The 17,980-nt window shown below is 50.4% G+C and overlaps 1 protein-coding gene across 2 annotated transcripts in view; it reads right to left on the reverse strand.

The window, feature by feature from the left end:
• MTUS2 (microtubule associated scaffold protein 2) overlaps nt 1-17,980 on the reverse strand; it is a 383,491-nt gene continuing 365,511 nt past the window's right edge. For both annotated transcript variants that reach the window (XM_045869255.2, XM_045869258.2), the window contains 5 exons: nt 15,860-15,933; nt 12,495-12,593; nt 10,866-10,985; nt 7,998-8,095; nt 1-3,614 (listed from right to left, as the gene is read on the reverse strand). In XM_045869255.2, coding sequence (XP_045725211.1) covers nt 3,401-3,614; nt 7,998-8,095; nt 10,866-10,985; nt 12,495-12,593; nt 15,860-15,933 — 605 coding nt within the window. In that variant the 3' untranslated portion in view covers nt 1-3,400. The remainder of the gene's footprint in view (nt 3,615-7,997; nt 8,096-10,865; nt 10,986-12,494; nt 12,594-15,859; nt 15,934-17,980) is intronic.

The raw sequence follows: 17,980 nt of genomic DNA on the forward strand, positions 1-17,980 counted from the left end.
AGGTGTGGGTGATTCAGAGGGGGACTGTGGTGTTCCTCTCACGTCCTGAAGTGACTCCTGATTTATCCCCTGCAAGAGGTCTCTTGCTCGGCAGCTGTCCCGGAGGGCAGGCTTGCTGGGGTCTCTCAGGTAGCTGCCACTCCCACATGCCCTGCAAAACCACCACGGGGAGCTGGCCGACCCGGGGGGCTCCCTGTGACCCCAGGAAGGGGCAGGCCCATGTGGACACTGCAGGGTCGGCCTGGCCAACCTGAGGCAGGTGAGGGGTGGGGGCAAGTGCTTTCAGGTAGAAACGGGTGTCCCGGCTGCACTTGGGGGTGTTATAGGGAGAGCTACAGAGCTCTCCAGGGTCCTGTGTTCCCCCACCCTGTCCCCCAGCCCCCTGGTTGGGGGAAAAGGCTCGTGATAAGGAACTGCATGATGGTGGCCATTGTCACTCGAGAGAAAGGTCTGTGATGATCCAGATAAAACTGATGGGATTTAGGACACACCAAGCTCTCTTTGGGGTGGAAACATACACCTGTTCAGGTCTGAATTTAAAATCAGTGGTGAGGGGACCGTACTCAGTCTTTTGTGTCCTTTTCCAACTGACTCTAGCCCACCTCCCTGCTCCCTGCCTTGGATCCCCAGCCTCCGTTTCCTGAAGCCTGAGAGGGCCAGGCTGACAGGTACATCAAGTGCATATCACAGAAGGTCCCTCAAGTTCATTTTAATATGCTTCAAACACAAATATGCAACACAGAAACTGTAGGGGCCAGATAAATAATGTGTGACCCCATTCAAATAATCACCAAGTGTGCCAACAGCCCAGCAGCCCCCTCCCGTCCCCGGACACCCCACTCCCCCCCACCCAGAACCTCATCCAGCGTGTGGTGGGCCGGGGTGCGTGCGGGGCTCAGACATGTCTCCCAAACACCAGGAAGAGGCTGGTGAGGTTTGGCGGGTCCAAGGCAGGTGGGGAGGCTGTAGCATTGGTATGTGGGAACCACTCCAGCCCGGGAGGTGGATGACCGGGAGACATCCACGTCCAGAGAGGTCCAGGTCCTAATGGGGGGGGGGTGAGGAGGGGGCACAGCGGCTGCCATCCCCCACGTTTCAGGATAGGAGCAACACGTGGTGGGTGTCCATGACGAAGGAACGAAGCCAGGGCAATGTGGGAATTAGCTCAAGTACCCAAGGGCAGGGCTGGTGAGGGCAAAGCTTTAGTCCACCTAGCGAGGGGTTACTTAGTTCTAACATCACTACGACTTTGACTGCAATAGGCTAACACACTGTAGCACATTCTAACGTAACACTGACATCTGTATTGCTGTGTAACGCATTTAGCAGGTGTCCTTATGGAAGCGGTTCCTAACGGGCGGAGCCGAGCTACCGCCGAACGACCGTTTTTGCAGGTGGTGCCTGCTAATAGAATAAATAATTGTGTATTTAGTCAACGTGGCATGATCTACTCTAATGGAATGCCCAACTCAATATCACAACATCATGCAGAGCCGCTAAAGGAAAAAAGACATGTTTCTTCAATGGGGATCTACTGTGTATGTCCCGAGGATGGGCAAAGACCCTTGGAGGTTTGCTAGAAGTGAGATGTCCCTGAGGCCGACAAGCCCAACCTTGACTCCCACAAGGAGCACAGACCAGGCCTGTCTTCGGGCCGGCTGCACGTGTGGCGAGCAGGCAGGGCCCCGGGCAAGGTGGCCCCTTCTGCGGGCCATTTCCTCCTGGCTCCGTGGCTCTGGCGCACGGAGCATCCCTGCATGAGTCTGCTTGCCTCGGGCCGGCTCGGAGGCAGCCCTGTGCTCAGGACCATTCTGAGGGGCCGTCGGCAGAAAGTGCAGGGCCTTTGTCACAAACAGGAAACAAAGGCATCATTAATGTCACCGTATCAACTGTTAAAACTACGTCTTTGTTTGTGTGTCATGCTCCTACCGTTCCACAGCACTACGGGGGGAGCGTTCGTTCACATTCTACGTCTACCGTTGCCGAGACAAATGCCAGTCCAGGAGCCAGGGACCGCTGGCTGGCCGTTCCGTAGGGCTCTTCCATCGGGAAGAACCTCCTGGGCCTAAGAAGGGACCGCTGGTGGCTGTGGGACAGCTTGGTCATCGGGCAGAAAATACGCCTGGCTTTTGTGGGAGGCCATGTGATGGTTGAGCACAGCTTGGAACGGATCCCCCAGGATGGAAGAGTCGGCATTCTGGAAGCCCCTGCTAGAACCCCTGAGCCATCTCAGTGTGCAGTGATGGGGCTGAGTTATAGAACCAAACTGCTGGGAGGTTGGTTGCCTATGAAATGGGGGCCTGCGGGTCATCTTTTGGTGGGTTGACCATTTAGAGAATTGCATCAGAGCACACCACATGGGGCTGCCAGAGGACATTTTCCTACTCTGCTCCGTCAAAATACAGATCCTATCAGCAATTTGCCTTCTGGAGGACGGAGCGCGGATGGTCTTGGCCAACTCCAAGGTCATCCTCACCCTCACTCCAGAAGGTCATGCTCCTCCGTATTTTCCCGAGGGTGCAGTAGCTTAATGACGGATTCCAAGATGCCACTTAGGAAAAAAAGCAAAACTTGTGTTTACAAGACTGTAGATGATTCACTGTCATGAGTATCATCTGCAAAACTGCTAAACCCCTCAGGGTTGCCCACTGCTATCCCTTAGGCACTCACGACAGGAGTATTAATAATTAAAACTTGCGAATGGAATAATAGTGACCTCACATCATGTTGACTAAGAAGCTGACTGTTCCAAAGGCAGTTACCGTTCACAAATCGCTGGTGTTTGTGTTAGAGTACCACTTGGTGGTAGGTTGAAAGGCGCTTCTTCTCTGTATCTTTTTTTTTTTTCCTTTTTCTATTTTGGGTAGAAATATTCCTGGGAAGCTAGATAGAAATGCATTTTCATATCCCAATAATTCTTAGGCACAAGTTAGAAAACTGCTGACCTTCACCAAAATATGTCAGCACTTCATGTTATAAAAAATGCAATTCAGAACCACTGCATGTGTATATACGTGTATCTAAATATACACACATATCGGTGCAGTACACAATGATTATTCAATGTATATTCAAAACTGAGCTACTTGTAACTAACCTGAAATTCTGCAGTGAAAGTTCATTGCTCAAGAACAGTTGGAGTTTCTTTCTTTCTTTTGGCTCTACCTACGGTCAAACGTTTGCACATCAGACACTACCGTTTACACTTTCCTAAGTGCAACACCGGGACAGTCTTATGTGAGGATCAGAAGAGGACTTTGCTTAGGATGCAGCTAGGCAGCTACTGGGCATGCGCGCAGGGCCGGCCGCGGGCCGGCCCCCGGTCCTGACTGCCTCCGGGTGGAACCACCGGGTGGACGTGGACGGGAGCCAGGGCTCCCGCAGGCTGCGTGGTGCGGCGTCATCTGGGCGTTGTGCTGACTCTGGCGGGAGAGGAGGGCCCCGAGGAGGAGCCGCGGTAAACAGGGGACGTGGGGGAGAGTTTAACCGGGCTGGTTGGGTCCCCAGTTTGGAGCTTCCAAAGCAGCTCTTCGTTGGTTCGGCTCAATCTCTTCTTCTCCTGGGTTTCTTTCTCGACATATTCCTGCAGATTAGCATTTTCCTCCGACAGTTGTCTGCATGAGGAGAACAAGAAACAGTCAGCAATCCTGCGGGGAGGCCCTGAACGTGAGATCCACCCTGCCCGTGGGCTTGGGGCACGGGAGGAGGCGGTTGCGCCTGCGGGAGGACAGGGACAAGTGGGACCACGGTGACCAAGAGCCATGGGCTGAAACGTGATTTCCACTTGTCCCACGGACACATCCGTCCCCATTCATCTCCCAGTCCCTCTGCCCGGTCAGGGGAGGCGCTAGTTGTCCACTGGACAGAGCAAATGCTGAAGGCAGAAGAGGAAAGGGGGGAAGTGGAGAGCTGGGGTGGGTGTGCCGCCCAGGAGGCTCAGAGAGAGTGGCGACCAACACTAAGGACAGCACAGGGACAGTGCCGTCAGCCAAAGGACCCTCCGGGCCTCCCTGCCCCTGGCTCGGGGCTCCGTGGTAGCAACTGCCTTCCCCTGCTGCAAATGCTGATCTGTGCATCTGCCCGCCGGCTGGTCGGAGAGCCCTCGGGGACACGGACCAGAGCCTTCTTTGAATCCTCAGCATCCAGCCTGGTGTCTGGCACATAACAGATGCTCGGTTAATGTTTGTTGAGAAGGGATGCTAAATGAAAAATGAATCAAGGCATCCTGTGCCGTCTGTCAGGAAGTGTGAGTTGCTCGCTTTGTTGCATTTTGTAGCTGGATGGACCTAGCCCGGGAAGCCAGCTCACTTGGATAAAGCCTGGACTTGCTCTTTGGATCAGGGTGCCTTTGTGATTTCCCGGGGACGTGCAGTGGCTCAGGTTGAGCAGAGGCTCCAGCTCCCCCTGGGGGAGGGGCGTGACGGACCTACTGCCCCCGCACAGGCTCTCCTGTGAGCCTCTGGGGTGGGAACGAACTGCGGCACCCCGAGTTCAGTTGCGGAGGCAATGTGTGTGAATGTGTGCAAGTACATGCGTGTGACCTGGGAGGGGGCTGCACGCAAGAGTGTGCGTGCATTCGAGGGAGCGTGACTGCAAGTCTGGGAGCGGGCACACGAATGGGCACATGTGTGACAGGAAGCACAAGTATGCATGTGAGTGTGCGTGTGTGCACAAGTGTGTGCATCACAGGGTGACACAGGCAGATCCAACAGGAGTACAGCTGAGTAGTGGGCCAGGGCGCAGGCGCGGGTCTCACGGAGAGGGCTCTGTCCTCCTGGATGAAATGCAGGCACGCCTCATTGTATTATGCTTCACTTGGCTGCACTTGGCAGGTATTGTGTCTTTTCTAAGTTGAAGGTTTGTGGCAGCCCTCGAACGCCACATTTCCAACGGCCTTTGCTCACGTCACGTCTCTGCGTCACAGTCTGCTAATTTTTGCAGTATTTCAAGCTTTTTCATTATTATTATATTTGTTATGCTGATCTGTGATCGGTGATCTTTGATGTCGCTATTGTAATTGTTTTGGGGTACCACAGACCGTGCCCGTGTGAGATCGCAAACTTAACCAATTAATGTTGTGTGTGTTCTGACCGCTCTGTCGACCAGCCATTCCCCCATCGCTCTCCCTCTCCTTGGGTGTCTCCCTATTTCCTGAGACACAACAATATTGAAGTCAGACCAGTGAATAACCCTACGGTGGCCTCTAAGTGTTCAAATGAAAGGGAGAGTTGCACACCTCCCACTCTTAACCAGAGCTTAGTGAGAAAGTCATGGTGAAGCCTTGATGGGCTGACAGCCAAGCTGGGAATGCGAAGGAAAGGTTCTTCGAGGACATTAAAAGTGCCGCTCCAGGGAACACATGAATGATAAGAAAGAGAAACAGCCTTACTGCTGAGGTGGAGAAAGTTCGAGTGGTCTGGAGAGAAGAGCAAACCAGCCCCAGCATGCCCTTAAGCCGAAGCCTAATCCAGAGCTAGGTCCTAGCTAGCTCTCTGTAATTCTGAGGGCTGAGAGAGGTGAGGAGGCTGCAGAAGGAAAGTCTGAAGCTGGCAGAGGTTGGTTCATGAGGTTGGAGGAAAGAAGCCAGCTCCACAACAGAAAGCGCAAGGTGAAGCCGCGAGGGCTGGTGGAGAAGCTGCAGCAAGTTCTCCAGAAGGTCCAGCTACGATAGCAATGAAGGTGGCTACACTCGACAGCAGGTTTTCAGTGTAGACAAGACAGCCTTCTACTGGAAGAAGATGCCATCGAGGACTTTCAGAGCTCCAGAGGAGAAGTCAGGACCCGGCTTCAGAGCTTCAAAGGCCAGGCTGACTGTCCTGTCAGGGGCTAACGCAGCTGGTGACCTCAGTTGAAGCCAGTGCTCGCTGACCGTTCTGGAAATCCTCGGGCCCTTCAGAACGATGCTCAGCCTACTCTGCCTGTGCTCTGTACGTGGAACGACAGAGCCCGGATGACAGCATGTCTGTTTACAACATGGTTCACCGAATATTGGAAGCCCACTGTTGAGACCTGCTGCTGAGAAAAACGATTCCTATCTAAATATTACTGTGCACTGACCATGCACCTGGTCCTTCAGGAGCTCTGACGGAGACGGACCAGATGAATGTTGTTTTCATGCCTGCTGACAGAGCATCCATTCTGCAGCCCCTGGATCACGGAGTCATCTTGACTTCCAAGTCTTATTCTCTAAGAAACACATTTTGTAAGCCTATAGCCGCCATAGAGAGTGATTCCTCTGATGGAGCTGGACAATTGAAAACCTTCTGGAAAGAATTCACCACTCTAGATGCCATTAAGAACATTCATAATTCATGGGAAGAGGTCAAAGTCTCCACATTCACAGGAGTTTGGGAGAGGTTGGTTCCCACCCTCACGGAGGACTTGGAGGGGTTCAGGACATCAGTGGGGGCAGTCACTGCAGAGGTGGTGGAAACAGCAAAAGAACTGGACTAGAAGTGGGCCCTGAAGATGGGACCGCATTGCTGCAATCCAATGATCCAACTTAAACGGTTGAGGAGCTGCTTCTCATGGATGAGCCAAGAAAGTGGATTCTTGAGATGGATTCTGCTGGTGAAGACACCATGAAGACTATTGAAATGACCACAAAGGATTTAGAATATGACATCAACTTAGCTGATAAAGCAGTAGCAGGGTTTGAGAGGACTGACTCCAGTTTTGAAAGAAGTTCGACTGTGGATGAAATGCTATCAAACAGCATCACACACTTTGGAGAAATAGTTCATGAAAGGAAGAGTCAATCGATGGGGCAAACGTCATTGTTGTTTTAAGAAACTGGCACAGACTTCTCCAGCCTTCAGCAACCCCCAATCTGATCAGTCAGCAGCCATCGACAATGAGCCAAGACCCTCCACCGGCAAAAAGATTACGACTCGCTGAAAGTTTAGATGATGGTTTGCATTTTTCAGCAATAAAGTATTTTTACTTTTTTAAAGATTTTATATATTTGTCAGAGAGAGAGAGAGAGAGAGAAGGAAAGCACAAGCAGGGAGAGCAGCAAGCAGAGGGAGAAGCGGGCTCCACGCTGAGCATGGAGCCTAATGCAGGACTCGATCCCGGGACCTTGGGGTCATGACCTGAGCCGAAGGCAGATGCTTAACCGACTGAGCTACCCAGGCACCCCTAGCAATAAAGTATTTTTAAATTAAGGTATGTACATCGCTTTTTTAGACATAATGGCATTTCACACTTAGTAGACTATAGGATAGTGTAAACGTGACTTTTAGATGTACTGGGAAACCATTCATTTGGGCAAAATTCATTGGATTGCTTCACTGTGACACTTGCTTTATTGCGGTGGTCTGGAACCGAAACCACAGTAGCTCCGAGGCCCGCCTGTAAGCTCCAGCTGGCTGATCCAGCCCAAACCCTGCTTTACTCCACTCTGATAGCAGAGTGGAGGACCACTGCATCCTTCTTTGAAGGTTGGAGCATCACAGAGCAGGGGACAGAGATGGGAACGGTGTTACTCAGAGCAGCTGAATTCGGCTGCGTGGCTTCACTGGCTTGGTCACCCCGCACCTTTCCCACTGCCATGGCCAGGCTGGCCCAGGACCACAGCTCGGCAGCGGAGGGCCCTACCTGGCTCTCCGCCGGGGAGCTAATGGTGCTCACGTGGTTTTTCTCTTTCGCCTGGGAATACCCAGCAGGTGGCCCTCTCCAAACTCCCCAGAAATAACCCCCTCCATCTCCCAGCTGTACTGGAGACCTCTGCTTTGCACTTCTGCCAGTTTCACTCATTTCCCCCAAGGGGGGGACCACTGATATGCAGAGCCAGCAGACAGGCTCTGTGGTCCCCATGGCATGTTTTATTCTTCTTTCCCTATGTGACATGCCAAGAGCCTGTGAGGAAGCCTCACAGCTCAGAGGAATGAGATAAAGTGGATGCTGGAACCAAAACAGAGCCCTCCAACGAGCTCAAGAGCAAAGCCACTTTGTAGGTGACATGTGCCTCGTTAAGCTTACCCAGGCCCACCTACCTTGTGACAACGGTGTTCTGGTCAATCCTTGCTTTGAGGTCTTCATTCTGCTGCTGGAGAACTTGGATCTTTTCTTCTAGGACAATGTTCTTTTCTGCCTATAAAGGATGCAGGGTTAAGAGGTTCTCAGCAAGGCCATGACAAAGGTAGAAGACCAGAGCCCTTGGCTTCTGGGCTTTGGAGGATCATCAAGAACAGTGCTTTGCGGGGCACCTGGGTGGCTCAGTGGGTTGGGTGTCCAATTCTCGATTTTGGCTCAGGTCATGATCCCAGGGTCCTGAGATGGAGCCCCGTGTCAGGCTCCGCACGCTTGTTGCAGAGTCTGCTTGCACGTCCCCCCTTCCCCTCCCCCACTCACACACTCGCGCTCTTTCTCTCAAATAAATAAATAAAATCTTAAAAAAAAAAAAAGAACAGTGCTTTGCAAACTGCAGTTTGCAATGCATTAGTGGGTTGTAAAATCAAGTTAGAGAGATGTAGGTAGCATTTCTTTTTTAAACAAAATGAAACAGAACAGAAAATATCAGAGTGCACTGTATATAGTAAAAGTATATTGTTAGTCATATTTTAGATATGTTTTTCCATATATTATATGTGTGTGTGTGTGTGTACATACATCAGGTTCCTGTGTAGAATACTTTTTTTTAAAGATTTTATTTATTTATTTGAGAGAGAGAGGGAGGGAGGGAGAGAGAGAGAGAGAGAGAGAGAGAGAGAGAGAGAGAGAGAGAGAGAGAGCATAAGCCGGGGGAGGGGCAGAGGCAGAGGGAGAAGCAGGCTTGATCAGGACTCGATCCCAGGACCGCAGGATCATGACCTGAGCTGAAGGCAGACACTTAAACAACTGAGCCTTCCATGCGCCCCACGAATACATTTCTTACAGTGTGTGTCCCTGCAGTCAGAGATACGCTGTCAGAGATAAGGGAACACCACCAGGACCTAGTTTGGCTGATGGGTCCCCTGGTTTTTCCTGATGGTCAGCTGCGCTGCATTGGCATTCCCGGCCCCAGCATGCATGCACAATATGACGTTCTGAATTAACGGAGGGGTAGAAATAGAAGTAATGTGGACACATTTTTTTCCTTCTGAGGGTATGGGCAGCCAGGAACCCAAAGCCTGAGACGGGCTTGGTACATGATCCGAAAACAACATTTTCCATGGTTGTTATTCCCCCACAATTTATGCCTTTTCCTCTGTCCGTGTGTCCCGTAGGGCCTTGCAGAAGTACAGTTCCATTCTAAGATAAATTCAGAAATAAATTATTTTTTGAAGAGAAAATGACAAATTCACTGTTGGGTTGTTAATCTTCGAGGATAACTGTCGCCCTTCCATGACTAGGACTAGGAGTCAGAGCCAAAGAGCTGAGTTCTGTTCCACAAACTTCCCTACAACCTTCGTCTTTGCTCCCAGGAAATGGGAAGTGATTACATCAGTTCTTTCTTTATGCCTAGAAAGGTTTCTGGAAGGAGAAGTCATGCGTGGCTGCAGAATGCCTGGAACATGGCTAAAAACAGCCAAATAAACCCTAAAGTTTGTGGGTGACCAGACAACTGAATGCAGATGGCCCAGCCTGGAGGAGGACGGTTGTCAGTCCTTATGTGGGCGGGGCTGCATGGCAGGGCGGTGCCCCATGGTCACCATGGCCCAGGATGCTGCTTACCAACAGTCACACTGCAGTCTGCCCCCATCCCACCTGATGAGCACCTGCAGTATGAGACGTCCGCAGGGAGCGGAGGTGCTAGATAAAGAGAGGACATGACAACCGAATACAACGGGTGCATCTAGACCAGCTCCTGGCTTGGGAAAACCAGCTTCAAGGGATATTTCAGACACAGGCAGGGAACTTGACAAGGTAGATGAGATGATCAGTTACTGAGATGGCAAGTTAAAGAGCCGCTGGCTGGAAGAAAGCAGGACACAAAGGTCTCCGTGTGTGGGGCACGTCCACGGTACCGAGGAAAAGCTCTGGGAAGTGCTAACAGCATTTGGAAATATCTTCTAACTTTCTTGTTTTTGTTTAGCTTATAATTTCTTATAATGCATGTCTTTGCTTTTTATAGCATCAACGTTTATTTTAAATGTACCAGTAAAAAAGCAAGAAAGTCTATCTGGGACCCTTACATCAGCCTCCCCATCGAGATGGTGTCTCCTTGGAAGCACATTGCTCTGCTAGCCACTCAGGATGACTGTCTCCTGCTCCAGCCCTTGCAGGACCCTTGTGCCTGCAGGGGAGGGGCGTGAGCTCGGGGGTGCTCTGTTTCCCCAAAGGGCACCTTTGCCAGTTCTGGGGAAGCCGGGTTGAAGGGAAGCCGGGTTGAAGGGGAGGGAGGTTATGAGAGCGGGTTATGAGAGCAGGCCTCGGGAGCCCTGGACCTGGAGTCCCATCCACTCATCAGCGGGCTCTGGGTGGGCTACGCTCTCTGCCCAGGCCTCCATCTGTGCCTGAATCTATGAAAGGAGCCTCTGACCGGTACCTGCTCCAGGGGATTGCTGTCGGGGGTTAAAGAACAAACACGTGAAGTGCTCTGCGCAGTGCCTGGCACACACCTCAGTGATGCTCCCCGGATGCTGGCTCAGCACCCATCCCCTGCAGGGAGGAGGGAGGAAGCAGCCGTCCCCCAGGGGAGGAGTGACGGATGGGGGATGGAGGCAGGCAGTCAGGAGGGCTCGCCACCTCGGATTCCTTATCAGAATTCCTGGCTCCCTAAGAAAGATCTCGAGACTCAGCTATGGCATTTCCTGCTCAGGAGTAAGCAATGGACAGGGAAGGGCGCACCCTCTGGATGCAGTGAATGAAGACGTCCGTGATGACAGTAAGGTATATCCTTCAGCTTACTGGGGCTCTCCCAATGAGGCAGGCCAACTCACCAGTTTTTCCAGCTCAATAATCTTCTTTTCCTGCTGGTGTATTTGCTGATTCTTCATCTCTAACACCTGCTTCAGACTCTTCATGTCTTCTTCCAAGTGCTGATAGGGGGCCAATGCAATCTACAACGGCGGAGAGTAAGAGCTATTTACCAGGGGCCCCAGCAAAAGCCCGGTATTCGCCAGTGCTGTGAACTCAGCTAAATCTAGCCTTCTGTACCAAGCTTCCCCAGACCTACCGGAGCTCGTGTGAGCCCACTCACAGCCTTCCCTGATAAAAGATGAATGCTCTCTTAATCTCAGGAAACAAACTGAGGGTTGCTGGAGTGGGGGCTGGGGTGGGAGGGATGGGGTGACTGGGTGATAGACACTGGGGAGGGTATGTGCTCTGGTTAAGCGCTGTGAATGGTGCAAGACTGTTGAATCTCAGATCTGTACCTCTGAAACAAATAATGCAATATATGTTAAGAAAAAAAAAAAAGAAAATAGCAGGAGGTGAAGAATGAAGGGGGGGGAAATCGGAGGGGGAGACGAACCATGAGAGATGAAGGACTCTGAAAAACAAACTGAGGGTTCTAGAGGGGAAGGGGGTGGGAGGATGGGTTAGCCTGGTGGTGGGTATTGAGGAGGGCACGTTCTGCATGGAGCACTGGGTGTTATGCACAAACAATGAATCATGGAACACTACATCAAAAACTAATGATGTAATGTATGGTGATTAACATAACAATAAAAATTTTTTTTAAAAAGATGAATGCTCACGGATTTCCCACGGGAAATGCTATAAGAAATCCAGCTCCCTGGGGAACAAGGGAGGTAAGGCCACCATCTACTGAAAACTCTGGATGCTGGGACGGCTGGAAGCGACCAGCCCATCCCCAAAAGGGAGCTCATGGGGTAAAAAGAGTAAATTCAACACTGGCTTTTAACATTGACCCAGATTGCTTGATTCAACAGAGAAGTTGGGATTTACAGGTCTCCCCTGTGCCCATGCAGAGTTGGGGTGGGGGGCCATCCTTGCATGGGAAATGAGCAAAGTGGTTTAAAAAGCACACAGAAGGCACTTTAGAAAAAGAAATGCTACAGTAAGGTTGCCAGATGTAACAACAACAACAACAAAATATAGGACATTGAGTTAAGAATTCCAGATAAACCACCTTTTAAGTATAAGTATTACATGGGATTTACTTATACTAAAAAATTCACTTATTTAGAATTCAAATGGAACTGGGTGTCCTGTATTTTATCTGGCAACCCTCTATCAGTGGGAAGGAATTTTGCCTGCTTTTCTGGAAAACACTGCCCTCACCCTACTAAGGCAGGCACTGAGGGGTGCCTCCCGTGCCAGCCTAACCGAAGCTGGGGGAGAATGGAGTGGAAGGGCAGGTCCTGGCCAGGGTGGAGAGCTCAGGGACAGTGGCTGGTGGGGGGGCAGTGGGCCACTGGCAAGGATAACATGTCGCTGGAGAAACCCACAGCTGTGCTGTGTGTCAGGAGAGAGGTGCTGACAGGGACATGTCCTGGCTAGCCATCACTGCGGCAGCGGATCCACACAGAGGTCCTGAGGTACCCCTGAGGTGACTCCCGGGGTGAGGCCCCGGTGGGGCCGCCGGGCCTGGGGAGCAGGACTACCTCCAGCTGCTCTTCGGTGTTCTTCCGCAGAGCCTCCTCAAAGCGTCTGGCTCGGTCCCGCAGACACTGGCTCTGGAAGGTCAGCGTGTCCACCTGGTCCTGCAAAGAATGACAAGAAGCCCAGCTCGCTCCACTGCAGACACGACTTTAGGAAGAACAACATATCCATCTCAAAGAACTGTCCTCATTTATAAACCATCGAACCATCCTTGACTTCCCTCTCAGTCTGAGACCCCTCCTCCTACCACCAAACACACTAATTTTGAGGCCAAGGATCAAGTCCCACCAATTCCACCTGCTTAATGTCCCCAGAGTCCACGAACTCTCTTGGTCCCTCTCCCTCTACCTGAAGTTTAGCCCCGCTGCTGGTCTTTCCTGGACCTGGGTTATAACTCCTCTGCCTTCACGCTGGAGTCAGGGGGAGCTTCCTAAAGTGCAAACCTGAGCCCGTCACCCCCTCCATGTAAAACCCCGCTGGCATCAAGATGAAGTGCATACTTTACACAGGGTTGACGTAGCTCCTGATCAGCCTCTCTTGTCTCCCAGCTCAGTTCTCACTGTACAACCCACCCCCTCCCCGACACCTTACATTCCGGCTCTCGCACAAGCACTGCTCCGCTGGCCAGCTCCCTCGCCTTCTCCGCTCACTTCCGGCCTCCCCTCGCCTTTCCGGGCCTCAAGGCTGGACTGCGTGTCCCTGGCACAAGCTGCCATGGGAGCTGAGTCTTGTCTCCCGTGTAGACCCTCTGCCCAGCTAGACCAGTGCCGCTGCTACAGCGGCTCTCCGTGTGCAGGCTGAGAAGATGATGGCATGTCCGAGGAGGAACCATTTCCTGCCCCTTCCCTGGCTGCCCGGGCAGGTGCAATGCCTGATCACTGCAGGCGAGCGAAGGACGCTGGGCAGTGGCTTCCTCTCGATGCACAAGCACAGTGAGAGACGGTGCCTCATTAGCGCAGAGTATCCCAAAGCTCTCCGCCCCGTGACACCATTTCAGTGACGTTAAAATGAAGGGACTAGGTTCGAGAAAAGTCCCGCACTTCTCCCTCGTATTAAGAGCGAGGTGTTGTAAACTATGTAATCCCACACAAGGACACTGTCATGTAGAAGTGCTGGCTTGCCCGCTTTCTCCATCTCGCCAGAGGACCCTGGTTTGCAAACCATCTTTGGCAGGTTCCTTTTCCTTTTTTTTTTTTTGTTGTTGTTTCCGGTTACTTCCAATTTCATTTTTAAGGAAAAAAAAAAAGAAAAAGAAAAAGCCCCCCCAGTGCCATTAAATGCAAGTGCTGGTGCGTTAGGGCGGTAGAGCGGGCACGCACAGGAGCCGGGGAATGTAGATCCCAGCCCAGGGCGACCCCGGCCGGGGTCCAGCACAGTCGCTGTGCGGTGCAGTCTCCTTCTAGAACGTGACTACACGAAAGCCTGAACTGCTACGTGGCGCCTACGCCAAACTCCTCCTCGCTGTCAGAGGAGGCATTTCTTTCAAGTCTCTCCTCCTCCGTTGAAAAGCAAAACAATGAAAGATGCACCAGGCAAATACCACCTGGGATGGATCTAAAATGTCAAACTGTTCTTCTTCTGCCTTATTCACCATTACTCGAAACAGACCCATAGGCACACAACCGTGCCACAGCCGTCAGGCAGAACAGACCGTTTTTCAACTTGGGTTGGCTCCTTTGAGTCAAGCTGAGAGGCAGAAAAGCCCAGCTGGTAATCCGGCACAGCATGGGCCACTCAGGACTTAACCGATGGCGTGACAAAAGTGGCGGTAAGTGTTAACAGGGCTTGAAACTATTATCATATTATCATAGCCCACAGCCGCTACTTATTAGCATCTACCACGAGCCAACCTAGTGCTATGTGCTTTACAGCCATTATTTCCCTTAATCTGCTCACACCTTGAGGAAGGCATTGTCAATCGCCCCCATTTTACAGATGAGTAAAGTCAAGTTTACAGAGCTTATGTAACTGTCCATGACTTCAAAGCTAGTAAGAGGAGGTACACTGGGGATTTAAACTCAAAGCTCACATCTCTCTCTTGTCCCCAGACCTGTTTCTCTAGCCACCCAGTAGCCCAGAAAGTTCGGCTTAAGCAATTGCATCCCCTTTGTACCAAATAATCTCCAGCCCCAATGAATTCTGCCCACGGAGAGTTACAACTAAACTATGTACAATTCATGTCAGTTTAATGTTAGTGGCAGAGTGAAGACACATATGTGAAATAAAACTCTCACTTCTTTTGGTTTTGGACCGGAAGGGGTTTTTGTTACATCACGGTATGGTCCTGGTTTGTGTTCCTGAGGGGGAGTGCCTCTGATGGTGTGGGATGGGGGGCACTCGAGGGCAGTTTGGGGTTAATGTGCTGAGGCTAAGCCACGTGAGGACTGCACAAGCATTCTGCAGGGCCGTCGACGGACCGATGGATCGGGGCGGGGGTGGTGGTGGGGGGCTGGCTCACAGCAGGTGGTTGCCCATTTTAAAACTTCTGAATAGTACATTCCATAGTGGTGACACTGGCTGTCTCCACAATCCTGGATTCGTTTCGTGGCGGGCAGGCTCTGTACAATGAACACTGCCAGAGAAAGGACACCATCAAAGAAGCAAAAATTTCACCTTTGTATTACAGTTTTAGTCCTCACCTTTCACAATTTCCAGTGAGTATTCCTAATATTTAACAAAGAATCTTGTTATGATTGAGGCAGCCTTAGTCGGGAATGGAAGCAGGGCCACCGACCTCACCCTTGCTTCCCAGGCGGCTCCACCCTGAGGCTGGGGGTGGCCTGGGTCTCTAGAGGGCAGGAGGGAGATGCACGTGACTGGGGAGACCCGTCATTCTTCCCGAGGTCAGAAGGAAGCCAGGCAGCTCCTTGGCCTCTGAGACCCACGTTTTCTACAGGTTGGCAGTGGAAGGCAAAGAAGGTTCTTTTCATCTCACTCCCCTCCAGGTGATTAAAGTCCCTTTTATAATTCCCACAACATGTCCTATGACATCTGTCCGTTAGGACCCCTTTATTCCCCCTGCCTAGAATGTTCTCCCCAAGTCCTCCCTTTCCTTCAGACACAGCTCAGGTACCCCTCTAACCATGGCAAGTGGGGAGCAGTGCCTCGGAACTCCTGTGTGCTCACTAATGGTATTATTCACTGGTGTAAGTACGTGTTACCTTGTGTGTTGTCTGTCACTGTTTAGGTCACAGCTGTCTGAGCGGACAGTAACTTCCCAAAGGGCAGGGAGCATGTCCCATTTACCTCTATATTCCAGTGCTTAGTACAGGAACCAGTACACAGTAGGTGCTGGATAAACATCTGCAAACAGCCATAACGATGCTGCCATTATTTTGATATCGGAGTTAAGAGAATGAATATTAACCTGTAATGACAGCCGCAGCTTTTCAAAATTTTCTTCCAATTCTTTCTTTTCAAGCTCATGGGTAGACATCAGTTCTGGAGAGAAGAGATCAAATAGTCAAGTTAGTCTTTTGAAAAGGATCAAACAAGACTCTGCCAGACTTAGGATGTAGGTGAATAAGGGACACCGGTAGATAGCAGACCGAAGCCTCAAGAGACTTCTCCATCCTTCGAAATTATACGTAGTGCTATTTAGAAGACAGCCAAAGAAAGAGGAAGGGAATAGGACAAAGAAGGAAAAAGAGGGAAAGAGAAAAGAAATGAGGGAGGGAAACAGACACAACACAATCGTGTAGGGGTGCCTGGGTGGCTCAGTCGGTTAAGCGTCTGACTCTTGATTTCAGCTCAGGTCATGATCTCAGGGTCGTGGGATCAAGCCTCATGTTGGGCTTTGTGCTGAGTGTGGAGCCTGCTTAAAATTCTCTCAACCTCTGCTCCTTCCCCACTCCCTCTCCCTAAAAAAGTAAATTAAAAAAAAAACAAACCCACAGTCATGCTTGGGAGCACATGCACACACGCACATGCAAACACACACACACACTCGTTCCTACAACCTGCTGGACCACACTCTGGCCTAGCTGGATTCTCCACAATACTCATTGATTCTCCAAGTTTTCCTCATGGTCGAACAGCTGGGTCATCAATGTTAAAGCACTCTCCTTTCCGCCACGAAGCAGCAGTCTGAGGCTGAAGAAGGTGGCCTTCCAAGGAGAGTGTTGCTGTTTGCGGCCATCCTGTCAGCCTGGGCTTGCTGGGGAATGGATGTGTGAGGGGGCCAGGGCTGTGTCTGCAAGGACACCTCGGTGGCCTCTGGGCCACACTTTGGAAACCACAGGTCTCAAGATTTGCTTGATCAAAGAGACGATATTAAGACACTCGGACAGAAGGAAGGACTAATTGGACTGGTTCCTCTTAGAGAGTCTGGAACAATTCTATTCTGTGAAAAGTGTCATTCCAGTAATAATTTGCAAGTTGGGCAGAAAGAGATGTCATGTAAGAGTTATTAGTGAATGGATTCTATTTTCCTCCAGATGGAAAGAGTCTTATTAGCTGGGTGAAGCACATCTCATTCTGGCTACACAAGCAATTCGTTTTCATGTTATAACTGCAGGGAGGAAAGGTCCCATTAATCAGCCAGGATCGCATGCTTAGAACAGGAGACCACTGGAGGCCAGCAATTATCATTCTGGCTGGCATGAGCTGCAATTAGGAAAGACTTTGTGGTTTCCACTGACCCAAATCTTTCAAGTAATGACAGTGAAAGTCTCTAAGAAATCCAGTTGTTTATAGATGAAATTAACATTTGGGGAAAAAAGAAGTTTGTGCTGATTTCACTGATATAAAGCTATGTAGGCTTCTGGTCTACCTGGCTCTGTCTATATGATTAGTTTTAATAGTCATTGAAAGCATCGCCCTGACCATAGTAATAAATTTTTTACCTAACATTAAATACACCTACATTGCCATGACATTTATATATAATTCAAATGCCTTGGATGTAGGTATCTAAGTGAGATTCATTCATCAGAAAAATCTACCTGGCCTATTTTTATGAAAATGCAAAAGCAAAAGGCAACACCATGGCTCATTGCACTATTTCCATTCATATTCCCTTTCCAGAGACCATTTTCCTACAGTGCAGTGAGGGACTTTAGAACACTTGCAGATGATCCCAAAAACCCAAGATAAAAGTTAATACCTATTCTGGAGATGGTATAAACCATCGCTAGTATCTATATACCCATATGAATTTCATTATTTTAAGGTCATGACACTCTGTCCCATGCTTAATACTGTACTCTAAGACAGTGGTTCTCAAATTTTGCTGCATGTTGGAATCACCTGGAGAGCTTTAAAAAATCCTGATGCCTAGGCTGCACTCCAAAGCAATTAAATTAGAATCTCTGCAGTGGGATCTATACCTAAGTGTTAAAAAAAAAAAATCCCCAGGTGGTTCTAATGTGCAGCCAAGGGTGGTAATTGGTACTCTAAGTGGGAGACATGCTCTCAGGACACAGATAATACATTTAAGTAGTTCTCAGGGAAGTACTCTTCCTTGACTCCAGCTTGGACTTCTTCATGT

The sequence above is a fragment of the Mirounga angustirostris genome, unplaced genomic scaffold (genome assembly GCF_029215605.1).
Source record: "Mirounga angustirostris isolate CCGP_5_RB_7025 unplaced genomic scaffold, mMirAng1.0.hap1 SCAF_3, whole genome shotgun sequence".
In the NCBI taxonomy this organism is placed as follows: domain Eukaryota; kingdom Metazoa; phylum Chordata; class Mammalia; order Carnivora; family Phocidae; genus Mirounga; species Mirounga angustirostris.